Consider the following 23,594-nt stretch of genomic DNA (forward strand, 5'->3'; position numbering starts at 1 on the left):
GCGCAGCAGCAGCTGCTGCCCAGCTGTTTCATCCCTACCGAGTTTGCGATTATGGCGTCGCTTACCGTGAAAGCCTATCTTCTGGGCAAGGAGGAGGCGGCCCGCGAGATCCGCCGCTTCAGCTTCTGCGTTAGCCCGGAGCCCGAGGCGGAAGCCGAGGCCGCGGCGGGCCCAGGGCCGTGCGAGAGGCTGCTGAGCCGGGTGGCCACGCTGTTCCCCGCGCTGCGGCCTGGCGGCTTCCAGGCGCACTACCGCGGTGAGGGGCTAGGGCCGCCAGGGTGGGGAAGCCACCCTCGCTCGGCCACGGTGGGGCCGGTCTGGGCGAGGACGTGGCGGGGCGTACTCTGCCTCCCCGGGGACCGGGGGTGTCAGACGGCCATTGGGGTGACAGCTGACCTCCCGCCGACTGTGAGGCGGTAACGCAGGGTGGCGGTGGCTTCAGGTAAAGCCCCGGAAGAGCGGGAACCGGACGGACAGACAGACGTGGGGGTGGGGTGGAGAGGAGTGACGCGGGTAAACAAGCGGCGGGGGCGGGGAGGTCGGGGACCCGGGAACTAGCTCAGTCTCTTGCGTTGGAGTGGCTGGTGGCTGCGTGGGGTGGGGCTAGGAATTGTTGACAAGAGCAGCGGCCAAGGCCCTCCCTCTGGGAGGACTGTTCGACCGGCGGTCTTTTTTTTTTTTTTTTTTCTTGAGGTAAAGCCACGTAGCCTGATTGGCCTTGAACGCCCGAGTGGTTTAGGGTGGCCTCACTCGACTTCAATCCTCTTTGTCTGTTTCCCAGTGTAGGGGTCACAGGTGTTCATCACTACTCCTGGCCAGAAAATTTTCCGTGTAACTGAGTGATTGTGTAATTCACCCAGGAAAGGTGTATAAAGAGGCCAGGCACTGGTGGCGCACGCCTTTAATCCCAGCACTTGGAAGGCAGAGGAAGGGGGCGGTCAGAGTTCGAGGCCAGAGTGGACTACAGAGTGAGTTTCCGGACAACCAGGGCTACACAAAGAAACCCTGTCTTGGAAGAAAAAAAAAAGTGTATAAAGATTATTCTTTTGTATTAGCAGAGACAGGTCTCACTGTGTAGCCTGGCTGGCTCTTACCCCTAAATTGCCCTTCAGCGTCCTCTGCTTTGTATTTTGCTAGGGATCCAGGCCAGGGCCTCATGCCTGCCAGGCTTGAACTACCTAGCTGCCTCCAAGCTCCTTGCTTTTTTATTTTTTATTTTAATGAATTGTGTAACCGCTATCATGTTCAATTTAGAATCTCTTTATAAATCTTTGTCAATATTTATTTTGGTTTTCCAAGACAGGGTTTCTCTGTATAACCCTGACTGTCCTGGAACTCACAGAGATCCGCCTGCCTCTGAGTGCTGGGATTAAAGGCGTGTGCCACCACTGCCTAGTGTATAAATGGAGTCTTATGGTGTAGTTTTGTTCGTTCACTTATTAATATGTGGGAGGCCCATTTGTATTGTAGCTCTCACCAGTATTTTTCCCCCTCCTGTACTGGGGCGTGAACCCAGGGCTTTGCATATGCTAGGCAAGGACCTGAATGCTGCATCTCTGGGTGATACTTCATTTTGTGTGTGTGTGTGTGTAGAATAATCTGTTTGGATATGTCATGTTTAGTTGATCTGGTCTTTGGTTGGTAGGCACTGGGCTGTTGGTAGTGTTGCTGGCTGGTGTTGCCCACAGGCTTAGCCCAGTCTGCACATGTGTGGTTTGGCATTTATGAGGAGCTTGAAGAGTAATTGTACTAACATGTAAACATACACGCCTGCTTGCAATCCCAGTACCAGTGTGCTAACATAAAAACAAAGCCAGAGGGCTTTGAGAGATGGCTCGATAGTTAAAGCTGCTCTTCCAGAGAACCCAGCTTCTGTTCCTAGCACTCACACTAGACGGCTCACAACTACTTGTAATTACAACTCCTAGAGCTCGACACTGTTTTGGCGGGAGGCTGGGCCCACACTCACATGTGCGCTGCCTACTGTGCAGAACTGTAATCCAGGACCATCCAGTTTGTGTCAGAGTGAATGGCCATATCGCTGCTTGCCCCAGCATCCAGGCTGAGCCTAGAGCCTCTGCAGATGTCTGTTTAGCCTTGGGCTGTCTGTCCATTGCAGCAGTGGATATGCAGCTGGGTGCCTCTGCTGTCTATTTTCTGTCTAGTGCCTGCTAGGTCAGCATTTGGCCTGAGCCGTGTCCCTGACTCTGATGTATTGTCTCTTAAACCACATAGATGAGGACGGGGACTTGGTTGCCTTTTCCAGTGATGAGGAGCTGACAATGGCCATGTCCTATGTGAAAGATGACATCTTCCGCATCTACATTAAAGGTATGAAGGCTGGGCGGTGGTGGCGCACGCCTTTAATCCCAGCACTCGGGAGGCAGAGGCAGGCGGATCTCTGTGAGTTCGAGACCAGCCTGGTCTACAAGAGCTAGTTCCAGGACAGGCTCCAAAACCACAGAGAAACCCTGTCTCGAAAAACAAAAAAAACAAAAACAAAAACACACAAAAAAAAAATAAAGGTATGGGGCTGCCCTAGGACACTGCCTGAGTCCGAGTGATTCCTTTGGAGCTTCCCTCTCATAGAGAAAGGGTCAGGATGAGGATGAGCTCTAGGGGCTGGGAGCTGAGGGAGGTGCAGACGGGGCTCCTGCTGTTTAACAGTTGCAGGGCCTGGAACCTCTTGACCTCATATGAGGTTGTCCTAAGCAACTGAATTCTGGATGGACTCTGACCAGCAGGGCTGCAGTGACAAGGGAGAACTTCAGGGACTTGCTCTAATAGTTTTTAACTCTCCCTGCAGAGAAGAAGGAGTGCCGGCGGGACCATCGCCCACCATGTGCTCAGGAGGCATCCCGAAACATGGTGCACCCCAACGTGATTTGTGATGGCTGCAATGGGCCTGTGGTGGGAACTCGCTACAAGTGCAGCGTGTGCCCAGACTATGACCTGTGCAGCAGCTGCGAGGGGAAGGGCCTGCACAGGGAGCACAGCAAGCTCATTTTTCCCAACCCCTTTGGCCACCTCCCTGATGTGAGCTGGTTCTCTGCAGTTCTAGGGGGTACAGGGTGGTGGAACCTGGAAACCCTGACCACTCACTGCCCTGCCTTGTTTTTTCCTGCCCAGGGCTTCCACCATCATGGCCGCTGGCTTCGGAAGCTGAAACATGGACATTTTGGCTGGCCTGTCTGGGAGATGGGTCCACCAGGGAACTGGAGCCCACGGCCTCCTCGAGCAGGGGATGCTCGCCCTTGCCCTACAGCTGAGTCAGGTAAGGCTGGTATTTGAATTGGCTTTGGGGTGTCATGAGTAACCAGTCAATTCAGGTGGGCCCTTGGTCAAGCTATCCCCATAGCCTAAAGTCCAGCAGTGCCCACTATAAGCTGTATACTACACATTCCCCACCCCCTGAGGGATATAGCAGTTGAATTTAGTACCTAATGTAGGACCTTGCACACAATACATGTGGGTTCTATCATTGTGCTACAGTCTGTCCTGTCCATGTCATCAGATCTCTTAAGAACCCTGCAGAGACAATGCATTTCCATTTTACAACTGAGTAAAAGGTGGCTAAGTGCCGAAGGCCACTACTGTCCCCCCAGGGCCGCCCTGCCCTGCCCTTCAAGTTCCTCAAATCTTAAAAGACAAAAACAAAACGCCTAGTCACAAAGCCCACGTGGTGGCACAGATACTGTGATCTCAGGACTGAGGAGGCAGAAGCAAAAGGATCAGGAATTCAAGGCCAACTTTGGCATAAGACCCTGTCTCAAAAACCTAAAAGTAAAAAACTCACTCATAGCTCTGCATTCTAGATTTTGGGATTCTGCTTTTTAATTTTTGTTTCCTTGAGACAGGGTCTCTTTATAGCTCAGGCTAGCCTGGAACTCACCATGTAGCACAAGAGGGCCTTAAACTTGAGATTCTCCTGCCTCAGCCTCTTGAGTGCTTGGATTACAGACTTGTGCCAGAACAGCCAGCTGGGTTAGTTGTTTGATTTTGAGTAAACAGCATATCTAGGACAAGGTCAATATTTATATACTGGTTGTACTAAGCCTCTGGCCCAACATGTGACTCACTGGGAAACCAAGGGTGCAGTGCGGGAGGGAAGAGAAGCACCAAGTGTGGTCAAGGGGGTCCCCAGGATGGTGATTACCTAGATGATGGGGACCTTGGCACAGAAACCCTGTGATAAGCGGCAGAGTCACAGAATTCGAGCTCATTTTTTTCTTCTTGTGAAAACCAACAGCTTCTGGTCCGGCAGAGGATCCCAGTGTCAATTTCCTGAAGAATGTAGGGGAGAGCGTGGCAGCTGCCCTCAGCCCTCTAGGTGAGCGAGCTTCCTGGCCATCCTGTGAGACGCCTCAGTGGTTGGTGACTCAGTGTGCAAGTGGCCTTTGGCAGCCTTTTCTGGCACGCTACAGAGGCCAGGGCAGATCTGTGTGCTTGACACCAGCAAGGTTTTATTGCATAAATTAACCTTTACCACGGACTGGAATGGGTGCCTCAAGGTTGAATTCCTAATTCTTGAGCTTTGTAGAATGAGCCAGTGGGGAGGATGATCTGTAGGTGGGTGGGCTAGCCTTTGGGGTAACAATGGCTTGTGTTTTCTGAGCTAAATGAGTTGATTTTTACACTTGAAAGCAGGCAGCTGATTTCTCCTTCCTTCCTTCCTTCCTTCCTTCCTTCCTTCCTTCCTTCTTTCCTCTCCTTCCTTTCTTTTTAGGCAAGGTTTCATGTTAGCTTAGGTTGGCCTAGAACTCTGCTACGTAGCCCAGACTGGCCTTGAGCTTGTAGAATTCCTCCTGTCTTGGCCTGCTGGGATTTCTTCTCCTTCTCATTTGAGAACCCCCAAATCTTTCTGGAAGCAGGGAGAAAGTGCTAGAGGCAGGTGCTCTGGGTCGTGCCTGGCTCTGCAGTGGGCAGAGCTCTGCTGGGGTGGGGGAGCACAGTGTCACCTCTCAGTACTGTGGCCCTAGGTACTGTCTCTGGGGCACACTGGTGTGATTTAGGAAGTGCTTGCCCACCCTGTTCTATGTCTGCAGTGTTAGGAGGTACCCAGTGTCCAGTACTGAAGGAATGCTGATGACAGTGTGTCCCAACCCCCTCCAGTCTCTCCTCCTCCTTATAGCTACTAGGTATCACCACCACTTGCTGCAAGCCAAGACCAAATGTGCTCATGATGCCCCAGGATGCAGCTTTGAGGCAGCAGTGGCATCTTGGTCTTGCAGTTAAACTGAATAGTTTAGGTAGAGATGTGGTGTAGCTCTGTGGCAGAGTATTAAGACTCTTCGATTAGCCAGGTGATGGTGGCACACACCTTTAATCCCAGCACTCAGGAGGCAGAGGCAGGTGGATCTCTGTGAGTTCGAGGCCAGCCTGGTCTACAAGAGCTAGTGCCAGGGAAGGCTCCAGAGCTACACAGAGAAACCCTGTCTTGAAAAACCAAAAAAGAAAAAACAAACTCTTTGATTCCTGACACCAAACGAAGTACAGATAAAGCAGTTCAGTCAGACTGCATGGCCTTGGCGTTGGAGTAAGAGGCTCTGGAGAACCAGGCTCTCATTGCTTTCCAAGGAGATCAAAGTGGCACAGCATCAACTGGGTTGTTGCTGGGGGAGAAGCAGGGCTCACGCTAGGATATAGTGGGGCTCTGGAGGATTGTAATTCACTTGAGATTGTCTTCATCCAACAGATGAGCTTTCAGGGGCTACGGCAGCTTCTCTGCAAGACAAGTCTGAATTGTGGTCCTTGGGTGTAGGGGAGACAAGGATACCCGAGCAAAGGGTGCTTTGAAGTTAGTGTGTGTTTATGTGTGTCTAAGTGTGAAAACTAGTCATTTTGGAAAGTGAGTCCTTCAGTAGAAAGATGAGAGTGTGGATTCAGCTCAGTTCCTGCTCCATCCTTGGTCATGACAATGCTTTTGACTTCTATTGGAGCTTCCCAGAACCCTCTTGCTCTCACTAGCTAATACCAGTCTATGCTGGTGGTGGGCGTATCATGACCACTGGGATCTTCTCGGGAGAGAGCAGGCATTATTTTGCAGTACTTAGAGGTTGTCTGGGAGGATAAAGGCCTTTGAAGTGTGTGGAGTTGCTAAGTAGTAGAATACCTAGAGTTTGACAAGACAGCAAACTTTCTAAAAAAAGACTCTGGGTAGTTTAAACTGAGGGTTGCTTCAGCTCTTGTGGAAGTCTTGGGAGTTTTCCTTCCCCATCTCTCTGAGGAACTAAGCAGGGGATGACTCACATGCTAACTGCCTCTAATGGATTGTACGAGAGCAGAGGCCCAGAGGGAAAAGGAGTTGGCACACAACCTCTCAGAAGGCAGAGGTTGGGGTAAGCCAGAGCCACAGTCTTTTATTGGTAGGTTCTCTGAGAACCAGCCAAGGAAGGCCACTACTGTGGCCCAGTGCTGTGTTTGGCTCAGAGACTGTGGTCACTGACACATAGGACACAAGGTAGCAGGGCCTTTCTTGTCTGTCACTGGGTCTTTTGACAAACACAGGCTTTGAAGGGGACAGCAGGGCTGGGGTTGGGGTTGGGCTCAGCCCATGGGGGTTGTCACGTGGTCTATCATGTCACATGGTTATGTGGTTCTGGGGTTGAGTCCAGCCTCTGTGTCGTTGGCTAGCTGCCAGTGTCCCAGTCCACCGAGTCACTGATAACACATGCAGGGGAGGCCTCTGGACTTGATGGCTCTATTCCTCCTTCTCTAGGCATTGAGGTTGACATTGATGTGGAACATGGAGGAAAGAGAAGCCGCCTGATGACCACCTCCCCAGAAAGTTCCAGTGTGGGCACAGAAGACAAGTGTAGCACTCAGCCAAGCAGCTGCTCTTCGGAAGTCAGCAAACCTGATGAGGCCGGCGAAGGCCCCTCACAGTCCCTGACAGAGCAAATGAGAAAGATTGCTTTGGAGTCAGTGGGACAGCCAGAGGTAGGTCTGCTTTCTCCCATGACCTTTAACTGGCCTGCTTGGCATCTTGGCCTCAGCCCCAGTCATCTTGTAGCCAGAGGGGTTCTGTCCTTGTTATCTCTGTGGTGTCTTCAGTCTCTTGAGCCTTCTGACAGAACTCTATAGAGAAAAATCTTACTCCCGTCTGAAGCCGTAACTCTATATGGGGCGTTTATCTGATGTACATGAGATCCTGGGTTCAAGCCTTGGCATCATGAAAAAAACTAAACATACTTGGTGCAGGCCACTCTCTAGTGCCTGGGATTCCCATACTTGGCTGGGAGCAGATAGTGGGGTCACACTGGCCAGTCACTTCATGCTTGTGCTCACAGCAGATTATATTCTAGGAACAGATGGAGTCTGATAATTGCTCAGGAGGGGATGAAGACTGGACCCATCTGTCTTCCAAAGAAGTGGACCCGTCCACAGGTGAACTCCAGTCTCTGCAGATGCCAGAATCAGAAGGACCAAGCTCTCTAGACCCCTCCCAGGAAGGGCCCACAGGGCTGAAGGAAGCTGCCGCGTACCCACATCTCCCACCAGGCATGTGGTCACCAGAGGTTTCTTTTACTTTGCTTTCAGAGTATCCTATCCTGTGTCTGGTTTTGGCAGCACAGAAAAGGGTAGCATGGTCTGGAATTTTTTGTTTGTTTTTTGTTTTTTCGACACAGGGTTTCTCGGTAGCTTTGGAGCCTGTCCTGGAACTAGCTCTTGTAGACCAGGTTGGCCTCAAACTCAGATCTGCCTTCCCCTGCCTCCCGAGGGCTGGGATTAAAGGCGTACACCACCACTGCCTGGCTGGGATTTTTTTTTTTAATTTTTATTATTTTTTGGTTTTTCAAGACAGGGTTTCTCTGTAGCTTTGGAGCCTATCCTGGAATTAGCTCTTGTAGACCAGGCTAGCCTCAAACTCACAAGAGATCCGCCTGTGCTGGGATCAAAGGCATGTGCCACCACTGCCTGACTGGGATTTGTTTTTAAAGGCAGTACCTAGTTGTGTAGTTCAGGGTGGCTTTGGGGTTGTAGACTTACCTGCAGCACACTGTCTGGTGGTATTATCAGCTGACATCAGAAAACTACAAGATAGTCTGACCTCTTCTCTCTGCATCAAGCAACAGTAATCTCATCTCATTTTAGGAATTTCTAAATCTCAATACCCAGATGTCCTGAGAAGGCAGATGTGACAGAAAAGGCAACACTGGTTTTGGGCCGTCATGCACCAATGAAGTGAACTTAGACCCTACACACCATTTTCTCGGGGGTTGCAAATTTTAATGGCTAGCACCACGGCCAAGGCCCCAGTAGAAGCCAAGCAGTATGTAAAATGCTGGGCTGGGCTGGTTAGTCCCAAGTGTACACCCTGCAAAAAAGGCAGCCAGCTCCCACGTTCCCAGAATAAGGGTGTTCAGGTGAATAACTTACCTCTGGGCCAGATTTGACCTTGAGGTTTTCAAAGCTTATTTTCTCTGCGGCAGAGCAGAGGGGCAGCAAACGGTTGTATGAGAGTCTGGGGAGGGGCTTTATTACGAGTTAAAGGCGATCCTGGCTACACAGTGAGACCTCTGCACCTCCATGGCAGACTGCTTATCTCGCACTTGCAAGGCTCTGGACTGGAGGCAGAACGGGGCAGGGGAGTTGAAGAGCTGGCTCGTCTGGTACAGTGCTTGCTGGGCAAGTGTGAGGACAATAGTCTGGGCTCCCAGAACCCATGTAAAAAGCCAAAAGCTGGGCAGAGTGGCAACTGTGTCTGTAGTCTCAGCAAGCAGAAGGCAAAATCCCTTCAAAGCTGGCTAGCTAGACAAGATGGAACTCGTAAGCTGAGTTCACTGAGACCCCAACTCAGTCACATGGAGAGCAATAGAGGAAGACTCCTACTTCAGCTCTGCGCGGCCACAAGGGACATAAGTACCATGACACATGTGCCGAACAACAACAGGGTGGGGAGTCAGGCAGTCAGAGGAGAGTCACATTTCTTTATCTATAAAGAGTTGAGATGCTGTTTCATTGTTGCCCAGGATGCCCCTGAATGATCTTCTTGCCTCCGTCTCTTGAGTGTTGGAACTACAGGCTTGAGTCACCACATCTGGCAATAAAACTTTATTAGAAAATAACCGCACTCATTTGCTTACATACCTTCTGGCTGTTTATGCTACAGTGGCAGAGTTGAACAGTTGTGACAGACTGGAAAGCCTACAAAACAAGCTATTTATTTGGTCCTTTAGCTGACCTCTGAGGTTCCTATAAGGCCCAAACAGAGGAGTCTTCCTGGCAGGCAGGACTTGCTGTGTTTGGAGTGTTACAGGGCACCTCACTTTCCTATATTGTTTTGCAGAGGCTGATCCCCGGCTGATCGAGTCGCTCTCGCAGATGCTGTCCATGGGCTTCTCTGATGAAGGTGGCTGGCTCACCAGGCTTCTACAGACCAAGAATTATGACATCGGAGCCGCTCTGGACACAATCCAGTATTCAAAGCACCCTCCGCCATTGTGACAGTGCTTGTGCCCAAGCCCCGTGACCCACCCCTTTGTCTTGTAGTTGCATCCAGTAGAGCAGCAGGGCCGTCTATAAGGCCAGTTTCTTGGCATTCTTCCAGAGCCTGCAGGTGGGAGTGTGTGAAGCCCTTCAGGGCAGGAGAGAGTGACTTGGAGGGAGAGCTCCAAGAGTGCACATGCTGACGCCTGGGAACACAACCAGGTGCTTGTGGCTGAGCTTCCTCTGCTTTTCCTAAGTCTGGCCTTTGCCAGGGAGCTGCAGAGGCATACTGCTCTTGCTGCCAGCATTGCACCAGCAGTCCAGAATTGTAGCCTGATGACCTTCTGTGCTTTTTTGTTAAAAGTGAACAAATAGAACCATTGTGTAAGTCAAAGGTGGCAGCAACTGGGGCCTATATATGGCTCCTGGGGGATGGAGAACTTGTGCAGGCTCTCACCATATACTGCATCCCCTTTTAATGATCCAATGTTAATGCTTTTAAACAAACCCCCCCATGTAGCTTCCTCTGACTTGATTTTTAAATAGCCTGTAATTAAATGGCATATGCACTTTAACCAACCCTGTGGTCTTTACTATTGCTATTACAAGAGAAGTCTGTTTGACAGGTTATTTGTTCTAGAGCACCCCCATCTGTGGCATGGAGGACTGGCATACAGGGACCACATCACACACGAGTCAAAGTGAAGGCTACAGGTCATCTTCAAAGTCCTCCCCAGTTGTAAAGAGGTTGTACAGTTGCATGGATGGGGCCTTCTGTGCCCCTTGAGCCAAGGGCCTACCATCTGCTTGAGGAATCCCTGTGGCCCATGGCTGATCTGGGGTCTTCCTGCTAGGCCTCTCTGGCTGGGGTGTGGCAGTGTGAGTGGTTTGGGCAGGCTGGACAGTGGCAGGAGCCCTGCTGAAGTGGCCATCCCCTGGAGTCCTGGCCTCAAGGGTCCCTTGCTCAGCTTGTGCTGGGTCAGCTAGCCTGGTGCTCTCCTGCAGAGGCCTTGATGGATTTCCATCCACATGTGGGCCGTTCCCAGGTGACAGGAAAAACTGTGCCCATTTAGAAGATTGGGCCTTAGCCTGCAGGACAGGGCTTGGTAGTTTCCACCTTGGAAAACCAAGTTCCCTGATGTGGGCTGCAGTCCCGAGGGCAGGACTGCTACCTTGTTTCTCTGTTCCAAACAGGCCAGTGGAGTCCTGAAAGAAACCAGAGAAAGGGTTTCGCTTGGCAGGACCGTCAGCACCCTTCTGCTTTCTGCATAACTACTGTAAATCCTACAGGTTAGAACATGCTGTTGTGAGGTTTAACAGTCAAAGTTCATAAATGTTAACCCTGATTGGATAAATCTTGTGACCACATTCCTCACATAAAGGAGACATCCAGAATAACCCATTTCCTGGGAAGCTTTGGGTCAGGTCAGCAGTCTCCATGAGAAGGTGTGAGCAGGGAGGGGCCTAGACAGCCACCACTTAGAAAGATGTAGTCTATCATGCCTGTGCAGCCCCAGCTGGGCCGGAACATCTCTGCAAAGCTGGAGCTCAGGGGCTGCACTGAGGTCTCTAGGAGGTGACAAGGAGCTGGGCCTGGCTTCTTCCAGCTCAGAAACCAAAGATGCACAGGAAAATGGGTTTCACTGCTTACAAAGGAATTCGACAGCAGCACTGGATCTTTGCATCATGACTGCCCAGATAATGCTGAAGAGACCATGACTCTGACTGCTAACTTGGCTTTACCACTGAACTTGCTGTAAACTCACTGAGGTCTTAGTTCCTCTAAAACAATAGACTGGTGAAATTGAAACTCAGGGTGTGGGCCACGGTAAGGGCTCTGTAACTCACTGCCATGATTCTGGCTCAATGGGACTCATACCTACTGGAAGCACTAGGTAGTTTAAGAAACATCAAAAATTGAACTCTGAGTTGGGTGGTGGCAGTGCAGGTCTTTAATCCCAGCACTTGATAGCCAGAGACAGGTGGATCTCTGTGAGTTCAAAGCCAGCCTGGTCTACAGAGCAAGGTCCAGGACAGCCAAGGCTACATAGTGAAACCCTATCTTGGAAAACAAAACTGAACTGTCTCTTGGCTTTGTGCCATGCTCTGCATGCAGTCAGACTGAGCTGGGTAGGCCTTAGCTAGTCATTAGGGGCAGAGGAGGTGAAAGAACAAGAACCCTCATTCCTAGGCTTCTATAGCAGCACAATACAAAATATGCACTCACATGCTCAATGTGCAGTGGGCCTGCTAGGTGTGAGCATCACCAACACTATAAAGCAAGGAGTGCACGGGAACAGGCATTCCTGGATGGAAACCTAGGGCAACTTCTACTGTGACCAGATTAATGACGTTCCTCTGCAGAATGAACAGTCTTTCCTCAAGCCTTACTGGCCAGCCTTAGCAGGGTCTCACGATGTGCTCCTGGCTGTGAGTTAACCACATGGGATGATGACCATGACGATGTCTTGCTGTATGTCAGAATGGCCTTGAATTCATGCTCTTCCTGCCTCAGTCTCCTAAATGCTGGGATTATGGGTATATAACCTGGCTCAGGAATTGGCCTTTTTCAGGGGGAGGAGACAGGGTCCACTATGGACCCGGGAACTTGCTATGTAAACTAGGCTGGCTTTGAACTCACAGAGTCATCTGTGTCTGCCTCCAGAGTGTTGAGATTAAAGGTATGTGCCACCACACCCAGCCTCAGGACTCAGTTTTAAGCAGAAAAGACACTCATCTCATGCCAGAAGTTGAACTTTTTAGTATATAAACCTCATAATTGTGAAGAAATATGTTATCCAAGCCTTGTACCTGCAGTCTCAGCTGCTCACAAGGCACAGGGAAGAATATGACTTGGGTGCAGAAGTTTGAGGCCAGCCAGGCAATGTGACAAGGCCATGTCTTCAAGAACAAAACCAAACAAATTCCACAGGGCTGGGGTGTAGTAGTGATGTTGATACCTATCATACACGCTGTGGGCTAAAGTCCTAACTGCACGTGTGTTTGCATGTGTATGCAGACTTGCATGCAATCGTACATAGGCTCCATGGTCACTGACCTGGCATTCAAAGCTGTCTTTAACACTGTCCAAGTCCTGGACATGCAGGCTGCATGGAGGCTTCCCTGTGTTCTGATTCCATTTCCTGGAAGGAAGGAAGGAAGGAAGGAAAGAAGGAAGGAAGGAAGGAAGGACTATCACTCATGAAGTTCTCTCATCCAATTGTCCTCACAGAGAGCAACTGAGATCTGGCCTGACATAGGGAGGAATCTTTTCAGCCTTCACAGGTTCCTACACCACCTCCAGGAACAGTCTGGCCAAGCCTCTTCTCTGGTTTGTAGTTGTTAGAATAGTCTTACTTGAAATTGTAATTCATTCCCTTTGAGAGTCATGCAGCATCCCAAGCCTAAGGAGGTTTCTATGGAAACCTACTGAGACGTGGAGATCTGGAGAACCTCATATAAAGTACCCCTCCCCCTCAACCCACTGATTACTTTGGCCACGCTTCCACAGCTGGTTGAGCAGGGCTTCAGCCCCCTCATGACTGGAGTTATAGGCATCCAGGGAAGTCTAGCTAGGCTTCTGCTCCCTCTGCCAGGCAGCACGCAGTCTGAGGGTTAGCTGTCATGGCTGCTGCCCACTTTGCCCACCCACTTATGTACAACATGGGAGTCCCACTTAGTGACGTCATAGGAACTGCTCATCAGCCCCCTCCCCCCCAGGGGTCAGTGTGGGCACAGTGATGACCGGATGAAACCCGTTTAGCACCTCTTCCTTGGTTGGGCTGGACTGCAGGGCAGACCTGGCCATTCAGCAAGAGCTGCTCTTCCTCTGTCCAGCTCCTGGTCCTCACAGTCCTTGTCCAGATACTTCAGCCAACGGGACTCCAGGGGCTCAGACAGTGCCTAAGTGTCAGAACAGAGGACAAGGCTCAGAGTTTGAGAGCAGCCCAAGTTTAACGCACAAAGTTCTTGGGCCCTATGTTTCTCCCTCATCACCAGGAAGGACCTGTAGAGCTCAGTGGAGACACTGTCAGTCCTAATGCTGTGGCCTTAATACAAGTTCTCATGCTATGGTGACCCCAACAATAACATTATTTTCGTTGCTACTTCATATCTGATATGCAAGCCCAAGGGGGTCTAGACCGCAGGTTAAGAACTGCTCTAAAAGGATGTACATGCACACAGGCCCACTGGGGTACAACTTGCTGCAAACATCCCCAGAGTTGATACTCCCCAGCCCAGGAACTGTCATGATGAACAAAAGCATGACGAGGGAGTGCAGAGAGCAAATACCTAGGACAGCAGGATTAAGCCAAATGTCACGACACTCTAGAATGTTCAAACATAAAAATCCGTGAAGACCATACAATACCAGATGAGTAAGTGCTGGTGCTCAAGCCCAGGACCACACCAATGCCAGCCAAGTGGTCCACCCTATGCTACATTCCCAACCCCAGCCCCAGGTAGTGCATATAAGAGTGGCATGAAATAATCTTTGTAATGGGACCAAACAGGAAGTGCACACATGAACACAAACACACATGTTAGAAGGGCTGTGTTATTTTACTTACAAGCACATCCTTTGTTTAAAACAGAATTTGAAAACCAAATGGAGAAAGGAGGTGGCCAGTGTGAACCATGAGCAAAGCTGGGTCATAGTCGCAAGTGGGTAGCAAGAGTTCACAGTCAGGGGCTGGGGAGATGGCTCAATGGTTAAGAGCACCGCCTGCTTTGTCTGAAGGTCCTGAGTTCAATTCCCAGCAACCACATGGTGGCTTACAACCATCTGTAATGAGATCTAGTGCCCTCCTCTGGCCTGCAGGCAGGCATGTAGGCAGATTATGATATACACAATAAATAAATAAATCTTTAAAAAGAAAAAAAAAAGAGTTCACAGTCAGTGCTCCTTATGACCGACCACAGCATCCGGGTTATAACGGTGTCAGTTAGGAACGCAGTCACTGCCCACCCAGTGCTGGCTGAGATCTATTTATAAGCCTTCCTTTGGCCTCCAAGGACAGAGAATACTGATACCACTCCTCCTCTTGCGGAGTGCCCAGTCTGCAGCGAGGGAACATGAAGCTCTGGCATGTCCCACATCTTCGCCCTAGCAGAGCTCTGCCTCGGAGACAGGGGAAGGGGAAGACGACTTGGGCATGTGAGACAAACAAATGACTAATGAATACCGTTAACACTTGGACTTGGGGGCTGAGCCTCTGCACAAGATCCCACACACCAGACTAAAGTGCAAAACGGAGTCACCTGTACTAAAAAGGTTTCCATCACTAAGTTGGAACTGAATTACTGTAGAGCAGGAGAGCGACAATGGCCCAGTGTCCCAAACAGGCTGGTATCTATGGGCACAAAGGCAGCAACTCTGAACTGATGCTCATCCCCCAAAGCAGGTGGAACTGAGCCCAGCAGTCACTCTCCTGTAATTCTGTCTCCCTGTCCACCCTACCAGGGAAGTCACTTGGAATGTCAGTTTTCTTTTTGTTCAGTTTCTTTCTTTCATCACTGTCTGGTCTATCCAGCGTCTGCTCAGCTCACTGGAACACTAGTTCTGTTTTATGGGCTAAAGTACCGCCTGATTCTACACCAGCAAATAAAGCCAACAGATCTTTAAACGCCTTCTAATTTTGTCCGTTGGCAATACTTGAGTGGAACCTCACACAGCAGCCTGGGGCAGTGGGAGACAGATGCCATCATCTTACCTGCTGCCTGCCGTTCTCAGTCTGCTGAGGGCCTGCATTTTCCTCTTCCCTTGCAGCTTTGGCCACAGACCTTAGGGGAAGACGGCAAACATGACCCTGGGAAACCACCAGGAAGATGAAGGACAAGGAAGGTGAAGCAAGTGGGCACAAGGACCTGGCAAGGCATCACAGGCAAACCCTGCTGCCTCATGTGAGGCAGTCACTCCTCAGCAGTTCAGGTCTGGGCAGTGATTGGTTCCTGAGACTGAGAGGCTGCACAGCCAGACAAAACACCTAATACAGTACTAGAGGTTAGACCAGCCATGTCTACCTACCTCAGACAGTGCCTGCATTCTCTCTAGTGAGCCCCAAATTCCACTGTACCTGGGTACCCCAACTGGTCACCTCCCCAGCCTAAAGAAACCAGTAATTCTCATGGGGCTTATAAGGACAAAATGACACCGTATGTAGAAAATGCCTACTGTACTATAGGATCAACCCAAGAGTTTGGGCTGACTAGATGGTTCAGAGGGTGTAGTGGTTTGAAAGAAAATGGCCCCCAAAGGCCCATCGGGAGTGCCACTTAATTAGATGGTGTGGCCTTGTTGAAGGAAGTGTGTCACAGGGGGTGGCTTTGAGGTTTCAGATGCTCAAGCCTGGCTGAGTGATTCTCTCTTCCTGTCTCCCTCGGATCTGGATGTAGAACTCTCAGCTACCTCTCCAGCACCAGTCTGCCTGTGTGCAGCCATGCTTCCTGCCATTAGGATAACAGACTAAACCCAGAGGCTGCAAGTCCGCCCCAATTAAATGTTTTCCTCTATGATTGTTGCCATGGGCTGGGTTGTGTTGCCACATGCGTTTAATCCTAGCACTCAGGAGGCAAAGGCAAGATCTCTGTGAGTCTGAGGCCAGCATTGTATACATAGAGAGTTCCAGGGTGGCCAGGACTAAATAAAGAGAGCCTGTCTTGAAAAACCCGTCTTAAAAAAAAAAGTTGCCATGGTCATAGTGTCTTTTTGTTTTTGTGTTGTTTTTTGTTTTGTTTTTTTGAGACAAGGTTTTTCTGTAGCTTTGGTGTCTGTCCTGGAACTAGCTCTTGTAGACCAGGCTGGCCTCGAACTCACAGAGATCTACCTGCCTTTGCCTCCTAAGTGCTGGGATTAAAGGTGTGCACCACCATCCCTGGCTGGCAGTTTGTTTTCTTTTTGTTTGTTTGCTTGTTTTGTTTTAAGACAGGATCTCATTAAGTACCCCTGGCTGGCCTGGAACTCTGTTTAGACCAGGCTTGCCTGAAACCAACAGAGGTCCACCTTGGGCAAAATTTTAAAAGAAACGTCACATACACATAACTAAGTATAATAAAACCCCTCTACTTTTAGTGGAAAGATGGTTCAATGATGAAGTTCACTGCTGCTCTTGCATAGGACTTGGGGTTCCCAGCACCCACATGGTGTCTCACAACCATCTATGACTCTGAGCTCCACGGGTACTAGGCATATACTTAATGTACATATATACAAGCGGGCAAAATAGTAATACAATACAAAATAAATCTAAACAAAATTTAAAGCCCTTTACTTTTTTAACTTTTAAAATTAACTTATCGGGATATAATATTCATATTTAATAAACTTAGGTGAGTTTTCATTGCCCTGTGGTCCCCCGCCCCTCGCAAGACAGGGTTTCTCTGTAGCTTTGAGCCTGTCCTGGAACTCGCTCTGTAGACCAGGCTGGCCTCAAACTCAGAGATCCGTCTGCCTCTGCCTCCCAAGTGCTGGGATTAAAGGCGAGCACCATCACCACCAGGCTGTCATGTACTATTTAAACTCAGGGAGAAGCTGGCTCTGAAGGAGATCTGAGTTCAGTTCCTGCACCCTCACTGGATGGCACTGTCAGCAAGGGTTCTGACATCAGCCCCCTCTACAGACCAGACCTCCCTCCCTCCTCAGATGGCTTCTGCTGGATGTTTGTGTGACCCTGATTTAATGAAGTCCCTTTGTTATCAGCGGGGCCTTGAGAACTGCCAGATGCTCAACTGTTTTTGTAAAAGCCTCTTATGAAAACTCTGGTTGTAATGTGTTTGAGATATAAGCAGATAAGACAGAAGTCCTTCTGGAAAATGCCAAATGCCCCAAATAACCATACTCATCCAGACACCCAATACACCCCGTCCTTTTCCTTATGGGAATTGTCTTAATTATTATTAAATATATATATATATATATATATATATATATATATAAAACACTTAATTATAGGTTGTCTTAATTCTGGCTAAAAAGAGTACAAGGCTGGTGAGCTGGCTCAGAGGGCCAGGCACCTGGTGCCAAACCTGACAGCCTGTGTTTGATGCCCAGGACCCACATGGTGGAAGGAGAGAAACAGCTCCTGCAAGTTGTCCCCTGACTTCCACGCATGTGTACTGTGTATGTAAACTAAAGAAAACCTTATTTCCTGTTTGATAGGTGGGCCGTGGTATCACCATTCTTTAGCGGGACCATGCACACAAAAATAAATGATAAAAAAAATATGTTCTTTTGTTTTTAAAGAAAAAGACAACCATTCTGGGAGAAAAAATGGGACTACTAAAAAATAAAGTCTTGAGGACCACACAATAGCATCTTAAATCCCAAGGAAGGTGGGGAGGAGGGAAGAAGCAGGGAGGGGAGAAGAGAAGAATGCAGAGCTCAATATATATCAATTTAAAAAGTTTAAAAAAAAAGAAAAGAAAAAAAAATCCCAAGGAAGGCCTGATTCTCAGGGCTACAGGTTCACAGGTCCTTCATTACCAGGGAAAAGAAAATTCAGCAAAAAGACAAGGGTGCTCGGTCCAGCTTGATGTCACTGGACCCACAGCAAAAGCCACCATTTGCTCTCCCCGGTTCTTCAAGAGAACTTTGAGTCTACAACTGTTGTCACGGGGTTAACGTTTAAAAATCTTTTCTCTGGCTCTGTGTGTTCTGCCTCCTCCTGCCTTTTCTCCTAAGATCATTTCATTAACTGAAGGTCATTTAGTGTGCAACTTTCGTCATCTTGGCTGGCCCTTGCTGGAATGTAACATTCTGTAATTCTTGGGCTTATGTGCAACCAAGAAAAAAATGTTTATGAGTTGTTTTTTACATAGCAAATGACAGTGAAGCTTGCCTAAGACTTACCCAAGTCAAGAATGATGTGCAAACAGATAACAGTTTAAGATGTACAACAACTTAAGGTTGAAGTCGCTGAGATCAAAATTTAGTGCAGTGATATAAAACTACAACCTAGCTAAAGTCTAGGCTCTTTAAAATAATAAAAAAATTCTATTAAGATAATAATCTGCTTTTGGTAATGGCTAAGGAATAAATATTTTATGCCTTTCTTACATCTATTATTCATTTTGCTTGTGGAGAGGGGCATGCATGTGGAGGTCAGCTGACAGCTTCCAGAGTCTGTTCTCTGGTTCCACAGTGCGGGTCCCAGGGATTGAACTCAGACAGTCAGGCTTGGTGGCAAAGCGCCTTTAATCTTATAAGCCCAGATTTTATGTTTTGTCAAAATAATTACATTTCTGTCCAAGTTTGGCAGGCTTTTAACTACTTAAAAATAAGTTAATAAAATCAAATTTTATTTATTTATTTTGTGGTTTTTAGAGACAGGATTTCTTTGTAGCTTTGGAACCTGTCCTGAAACTAGCTCTTGTAGACCAGGCTGGCCTCAAATTCAAATCTACCTGCCTCTGCCTCCCGAGTGCTGGGATTAAAGGCATGTGCCACCACCACCTGGCTATTTATTTGTTATTTTGTTTTTGAGACAGGGTTTCACTGTGTAGCCCTGGGTGTACTGAAAACACACTCTGTAGACTTATGTAGGCTGGCCTTAACCCACAGAGATCCTGGGTGCTAGGATTAAATGTGTGCACCACCACCACCCAGCTCAAATTTTATTTTAAAACTTGTTTTTCTTTTCTCTAAGCTTTAACTAAATGTTACACAAGTTAAAGCCCATTCCTTCTTCTTCAAGATCGACAACACTGTCCTGGGTGTTCAACAACCAAAGCGTGGAGGCCTGAGCCAAGGAGGAGGAAATAGTCACAAAGGACAGGCTCTGTTGGCGGCTCCCTCTCTAAGGCCAGCCAGGACCCCAGGAATGTCAGGACCACCCCTTAAGGCAGCCCCATATGGCCAGAAAATCACTTGTCTTCTTGATCACAGAAGTCATGGAGACGCCTGAGGTGTGACTCTAACTGGTATATATTCGTTAAGGAGGAGAGCCAAGGGACAGCAAAATGTACCTTTGTGCCTCAGGGAAAGCCACATGCCAACAAGACCCTCCAGCTTCCCAACAGATAACATGGAAAGGGGAGACATGAGAATGGACACAGGGCTCCTCGAGTCCCTAAGGAGATCTGACTTTCAGTTTTTTCTTTGTTTTAAATAGCTAGGAGTGGTAGAGCTCGCTTCTAATTCCAGAGCTCGGGAGGCAGAAACAGGTGGGTCTGTGAGTTCAGGCCAGCTTGGGCTACATAGTGAGTTCCAGGCCAGCCAGGTTATGCAGTTCAGACCCTGTCTCAAAAATATTTTAAAAGATAATAATAAATAAAGGGCTAAGTTTTGGCACCTACCTGGTTTTATTTATTTATTTATTTTGTTTTTCGAGACAGGGTTTCTTTGTAGCTTTGGAGCCTGTCCTGGAGCTAGCTCTTGTAGACCAGGCTGGTCTCGAACTCACAGAGATCCACCTGCCTCTGCCTCCCGAGTGCTGAGATTAAAGGCGTGCGCCACCACCGCCCGGCACCTACCTGGTTTTAAAAGCCAAAAGGGAAAGTAAATTAAAACAAAAAGTAAATAAAAGTAAAACAACTAGCAATGTTATAAAGTGAAATTCTGCCGTCTCCTGACCAGAGCTTGTAGCCTGAATGGGTCAGCCAGGAGACCTGATGCTTCTACAGACCTACAGAACACTGGGAAAGAATTTAGCACAATTAAAAGGGACCCCAAAGGTCAACTCTGGTAAGTAAGCCATGAGCCACAGATCCTGATTTTGGAATTACCCAAATGACAGGTGGATTTTCTTATTAAAGATTTATTTGTACTTTTAATGACGTGTTTGGGGAAGGGTTCGTGTCTGTGAAAGCTGGTGCCCGTGGAGCTAGAGTTACGCTGAGTGGTTGTGAGCCACCTGACGTGGGTGCTGGGGCTGGAGCTCAGGTCCTCTGCAGGGGAGCTCTAGTTCCCGACTGCAGAGCCATCTTCCAGCCTCCTAGAAGATGTCTGCATGGTGCTTTTCTCACCCTTCCTGTGCCCCACAAGGCAGATCCTCTGTTGACGGCCCTAAGTCCTTTCAGGATGTTCTATCTGCCCATCAGGATGAAAATGTCTGTCTCTGGATAAATAACCACCTTTCTGTTTCTTCTATTATTGTAAAAACCATCAAAATCAAAACCAATCAACCAAACAAGTCTATCTGCAGCTGTTTCCTATCTTGAGTCTTTCCATCCTAAAGACCTATAGGAAAATAAAATAAAACCTGAATTCTCTGCTGCCCTAAGACCAGTAGGCTCTTGTCTTCCTGATCTCTCCTAATGTGTGGGGCTTTTCCTGCATGTCAGGCTTTGTTCTTCTCCACTGCCAGTTTCCCACGGTTTGAATAAACATGGCCATGGTTGGTCCTTCTTACCTTTCTAGTAAGATTTCTTTGTAAAATTTTAAAAAAGTGAGCATGTTGGGGGTGGCACACCTGGAACCAGCACACGACTTCATGGAGTTGGTTCTCTCTTCCCTCACACAGCTCCAGGTGTGGTACTGCGGTCACCTGGCTCACAAAGCGAGCACCTCACCTCCGGAACCACTTTGTCTGCCCTCTCACAGACATCTTATTCCGCTCTGTGTTTTCCTGACTCCTTCAGTTCCGAATCACATTTGCTTTTCCCGAGGTTCATCAGCCCCTGGGCTAGGACATCCAGGTAATTTGGCTGGCTGCACTTGGTCTGTCTATTTTGGTCCCACTGTCTTTTTAAATTTGTCATTTTGCTTTGTGGTTTGAACCTTATTTCAACCTTCTAGAATTTTTTTGGCCATCAAACTCCAGATGGTATTGTCTCAGGGACATTAACAATTGCTTTATCATCAGTGATGCCTGTCTCCTGCCACAAAGGACCTCAGGTCTCAAATGATGTCACAGTCTAGCCTTGCAACAGCTACTCCCCTCTGCAAATGCCTTTCAAAAGTCTACATCATAAGATCTTGAGACCCTCTGATGGATCAGCAAAGCTAGGGAGCAGCTCCGGTCCACTCAGCTCTCAAGGTTCAGAAGCCTGTCCTTCACTACCTTGCTCATCTGTCAGGAAGGAAATGTAAACACAAAAGGCCAAAAGCAAAAGCAAAATTCTCACTTTTAATAATGCACTCAGGATCATTTGAAGCTTGATCCCTAGTGACTCACAGTGTCTTACAGGAATGCCCGGAGCCTAACCTCTTCCACTCTAAAATTTACTACTCGGTAAGGCAGAATACACCTGCCTGTCGGCCTGCGTAGAGCTCACACACGTAACTGCCCCCTCAGTCCCAGGAGCTCTCATCAGGAACGTGTCCTCTACTCCAGTGCTTTGCAGTAAATTCTCTCTTTGTCTGTTTTTTTTCCCTTTTGTAAATTCTTTCACCACCTACACCACCAAACTTCCAAATGCAGTCTCACACAGAAAGAAATACAGAGAACATTATGGGGAGAAGAAAAAAGAGCTCCTCACCCAAATCTGCCTGAAGTTTCTCAAGAGCTGAGAATTTTGAGATAACTAACAAAATTCACTACATACTGTCTGCATAAAGACAATATTCATTTTTGTAGAGATATTTCAAACAAGAACTTTGAAGGATGTGGTGGCCCACGTCTTTAATCCCAGCACTCTGGAGACAAAGGAAGATGAACTATGTGAGTTTGAGACAGCTGGGAGCCACTGTGTGAGTGCTGGGAATTAAACCTAGGTCCTTTAATCCCAGCACACAGGAGGCAGAGGTAGGCAGATCTCTATCAGTCCGAGGCCAGCCTGGTCTATAAGAGCTAGTTCCAGGACAGGCTACAGAGAAACCCTGTCTTGAAAAACCAAATCAAACCAAACCAAAAAACCTAGGTCCTCTGGAAGAGCAGCCGGCACTCCCAACTGCTGGACCTTCTTTCCATCACTAAAACTTTCTTTTTCTCCCCAGACAGGGTTTCACTGTACAGTCCTGGCTGTCCTAGTCCTTGAAGGACACCTGCCTCTGCCTCCTAAGTGCTGGGATTGAAAGGCGTTCACCACCAGGCCTGGCAAAAACAATTTTTTGTTGTTGTTGTTTTTTTGAGACAGAGTTTCTCTGTAACTTTGAAGCCTGTCTTGGAACTAGCTCTTGTAGACCAGACCAGGCTGGCCTCAAACTCACAGAGATCTGTCTGCTTCTGCGTCCTGAGTACTAGGATTAAAGGCATGCACCACCACCACCCAACTCAAAACTTTTGTTTGTCTGATTTGTCCTGAGACTCTTTCTGTGGTAAGGTCAAGAATCCCAGTTTCTTCAGGAGTTGTAGTGCACACTTTTAATCCCAGCACTTGGGAGGCAGAGGCAGCTGGATCTCTGAGTTTGAGGCCAACCTGGTCTACACAGTGAGTTCCAGGGCAGCCAGGGCTCTGTAAACAGACCCTGTCTCAAGAAATATAAAATAAACAAAAAAGAATCCTCGCCTCATCTGAAGCTCTGAAAGAACTCAGGGTTGTAGCCAGCAGAGCTGTGTCTCCTGCTTCTAGTACCACCGCCATTTCCATCCAGACAATTGAGAGCGTTATTTTCCTTTCCCAAGGTGGGCACAGCAACTCTAATGTTGGCCTGCCTTTCTGTCTTAGAACTATCCATAAATTCTTTTTCCTACCCTTGTCCATGAGAAGGGTGCCACAGCCTCTTCATTCTAGAAGGGTCATGTCCCCACGCTCTGGAGGGAAGAATGCTGCACAGAGCCAAGAATGCTGAGCTCACAGGCCATGCTAGACTGCCTGCCAGCTCATCAGCAACTCTGTCTATCTACATAAAGACCCAAAGGGCAGGACCCAGAGTTCCTGAGAGGCCCACAGAGAGGCGATGAGAACTCATGCGTGTGCCAGGAAGGTGGTACATCCTAACCCCAAGGGAAGAAAGGCTCCAGTGCCTTGTGAGCATTCCAGAACTCATCCATATACCTGTCCATCTGGGTGATTTCTTCATTTTGGGATAGGGTCTCATGTAGTTCAGGCTGGTCTCAGCTTCACTACATTGTTAAGGATGACCTTGAATTTATGATCCTCTGGCCTCCATCCCATTAGTTAGAGCTAGGATTACAGGGACACATACTGTACCCAGCCTTCACTTGACTATTTCTAAATCTCTCAGATTATCAGCTCTGCCCTCCCTGCCTTTTGTTTGTTTTTGGTTGAACACAGTAAGCGTGTAATACTCTTTCTCTCTCTCTCCTCTCTCTCTCTCCTCTCTC

At 48.5% G+C, this 23,594-nt stretch overlaps 2 protein-coding genes across 3 annotated transcripts in view; one reads left to right on the plus strand and one right to left on the minus strand.

The window, feature by feature from the left end:
- On the plus strand, positions 1-10,004 carry Sqstm1 (sequestosome 1). 2 transcript variants are annotated; one of them, XM_041664058.1, is made up of 8 exons: positions 1-256; positions 2,236-2,331; positions 2,807-3,036; positions 3,130-3,274; positions 4,250-4,330; positions 6,719-6,939; positions 7,305-7,500; positions 9,290-10,004. In XM_041664058.1, exons 1-8 carry the CDS (start codon positions 52-54, stop codon positions 9,445-9,447), a joined length of 1,332 nt encoding a protein of 443 aa, XP_041519992.1. In that variant the 5' UTR covers positions 1-51; the 3' UTR covers positions 9,448-10,004. The 2 variants fall into 2 exon arrangements, with proteins under 2 accessions (XP_041519992.1, XP_041519993.1); XM_041664059.1 differs by having other exon boundaries at positions 7,305-7,386.
- Positions 9,040-23,594, minus strand: part of LOC121456181 (MRN complex interacting protein) — a 26,727-nt gene continuing 12,172 nt past the window's right edge. The window contains exons 4-7 of the mRNA XM_041664060.1: positions 15,144-15,213; positions 13,196-13,332; positions 12,488-12,572; positions 9,040-10,635 (exon numbers count right to left, since the gene is read on the minus strand). Coding sequence (XP_041519994.1) covers positions 10,138-10,635; positions 12,488-12,572; positions 13,196-13,332; positions 15,144-15,213 — 790 coding nt within the window. The 3' untranslated portion in view covers positions 9,040-10,137. The remainder of the gene's footprint in view (positions 10,636-12,487; positions 12,573-13,195; positions 13,333-15,143; positions 15,214-23,594) is intronic.

The sequence above is a fragment of the Microtus oregoni genome, unplaced genomic scaffold (assembly GCF_018167655.1).
Source record: "Microtus oregoni isolate MIOR12 unplaced genomic scaffold, Mior012 000015F_ref0000493, whole genome shotgun sequence".
NCBI classification, from domain to species: Eukaryota; Metazoa; Chordata; class Mammalia; order Rodentia; family Cricetidae; genus Microtus; species Microtus oregoni.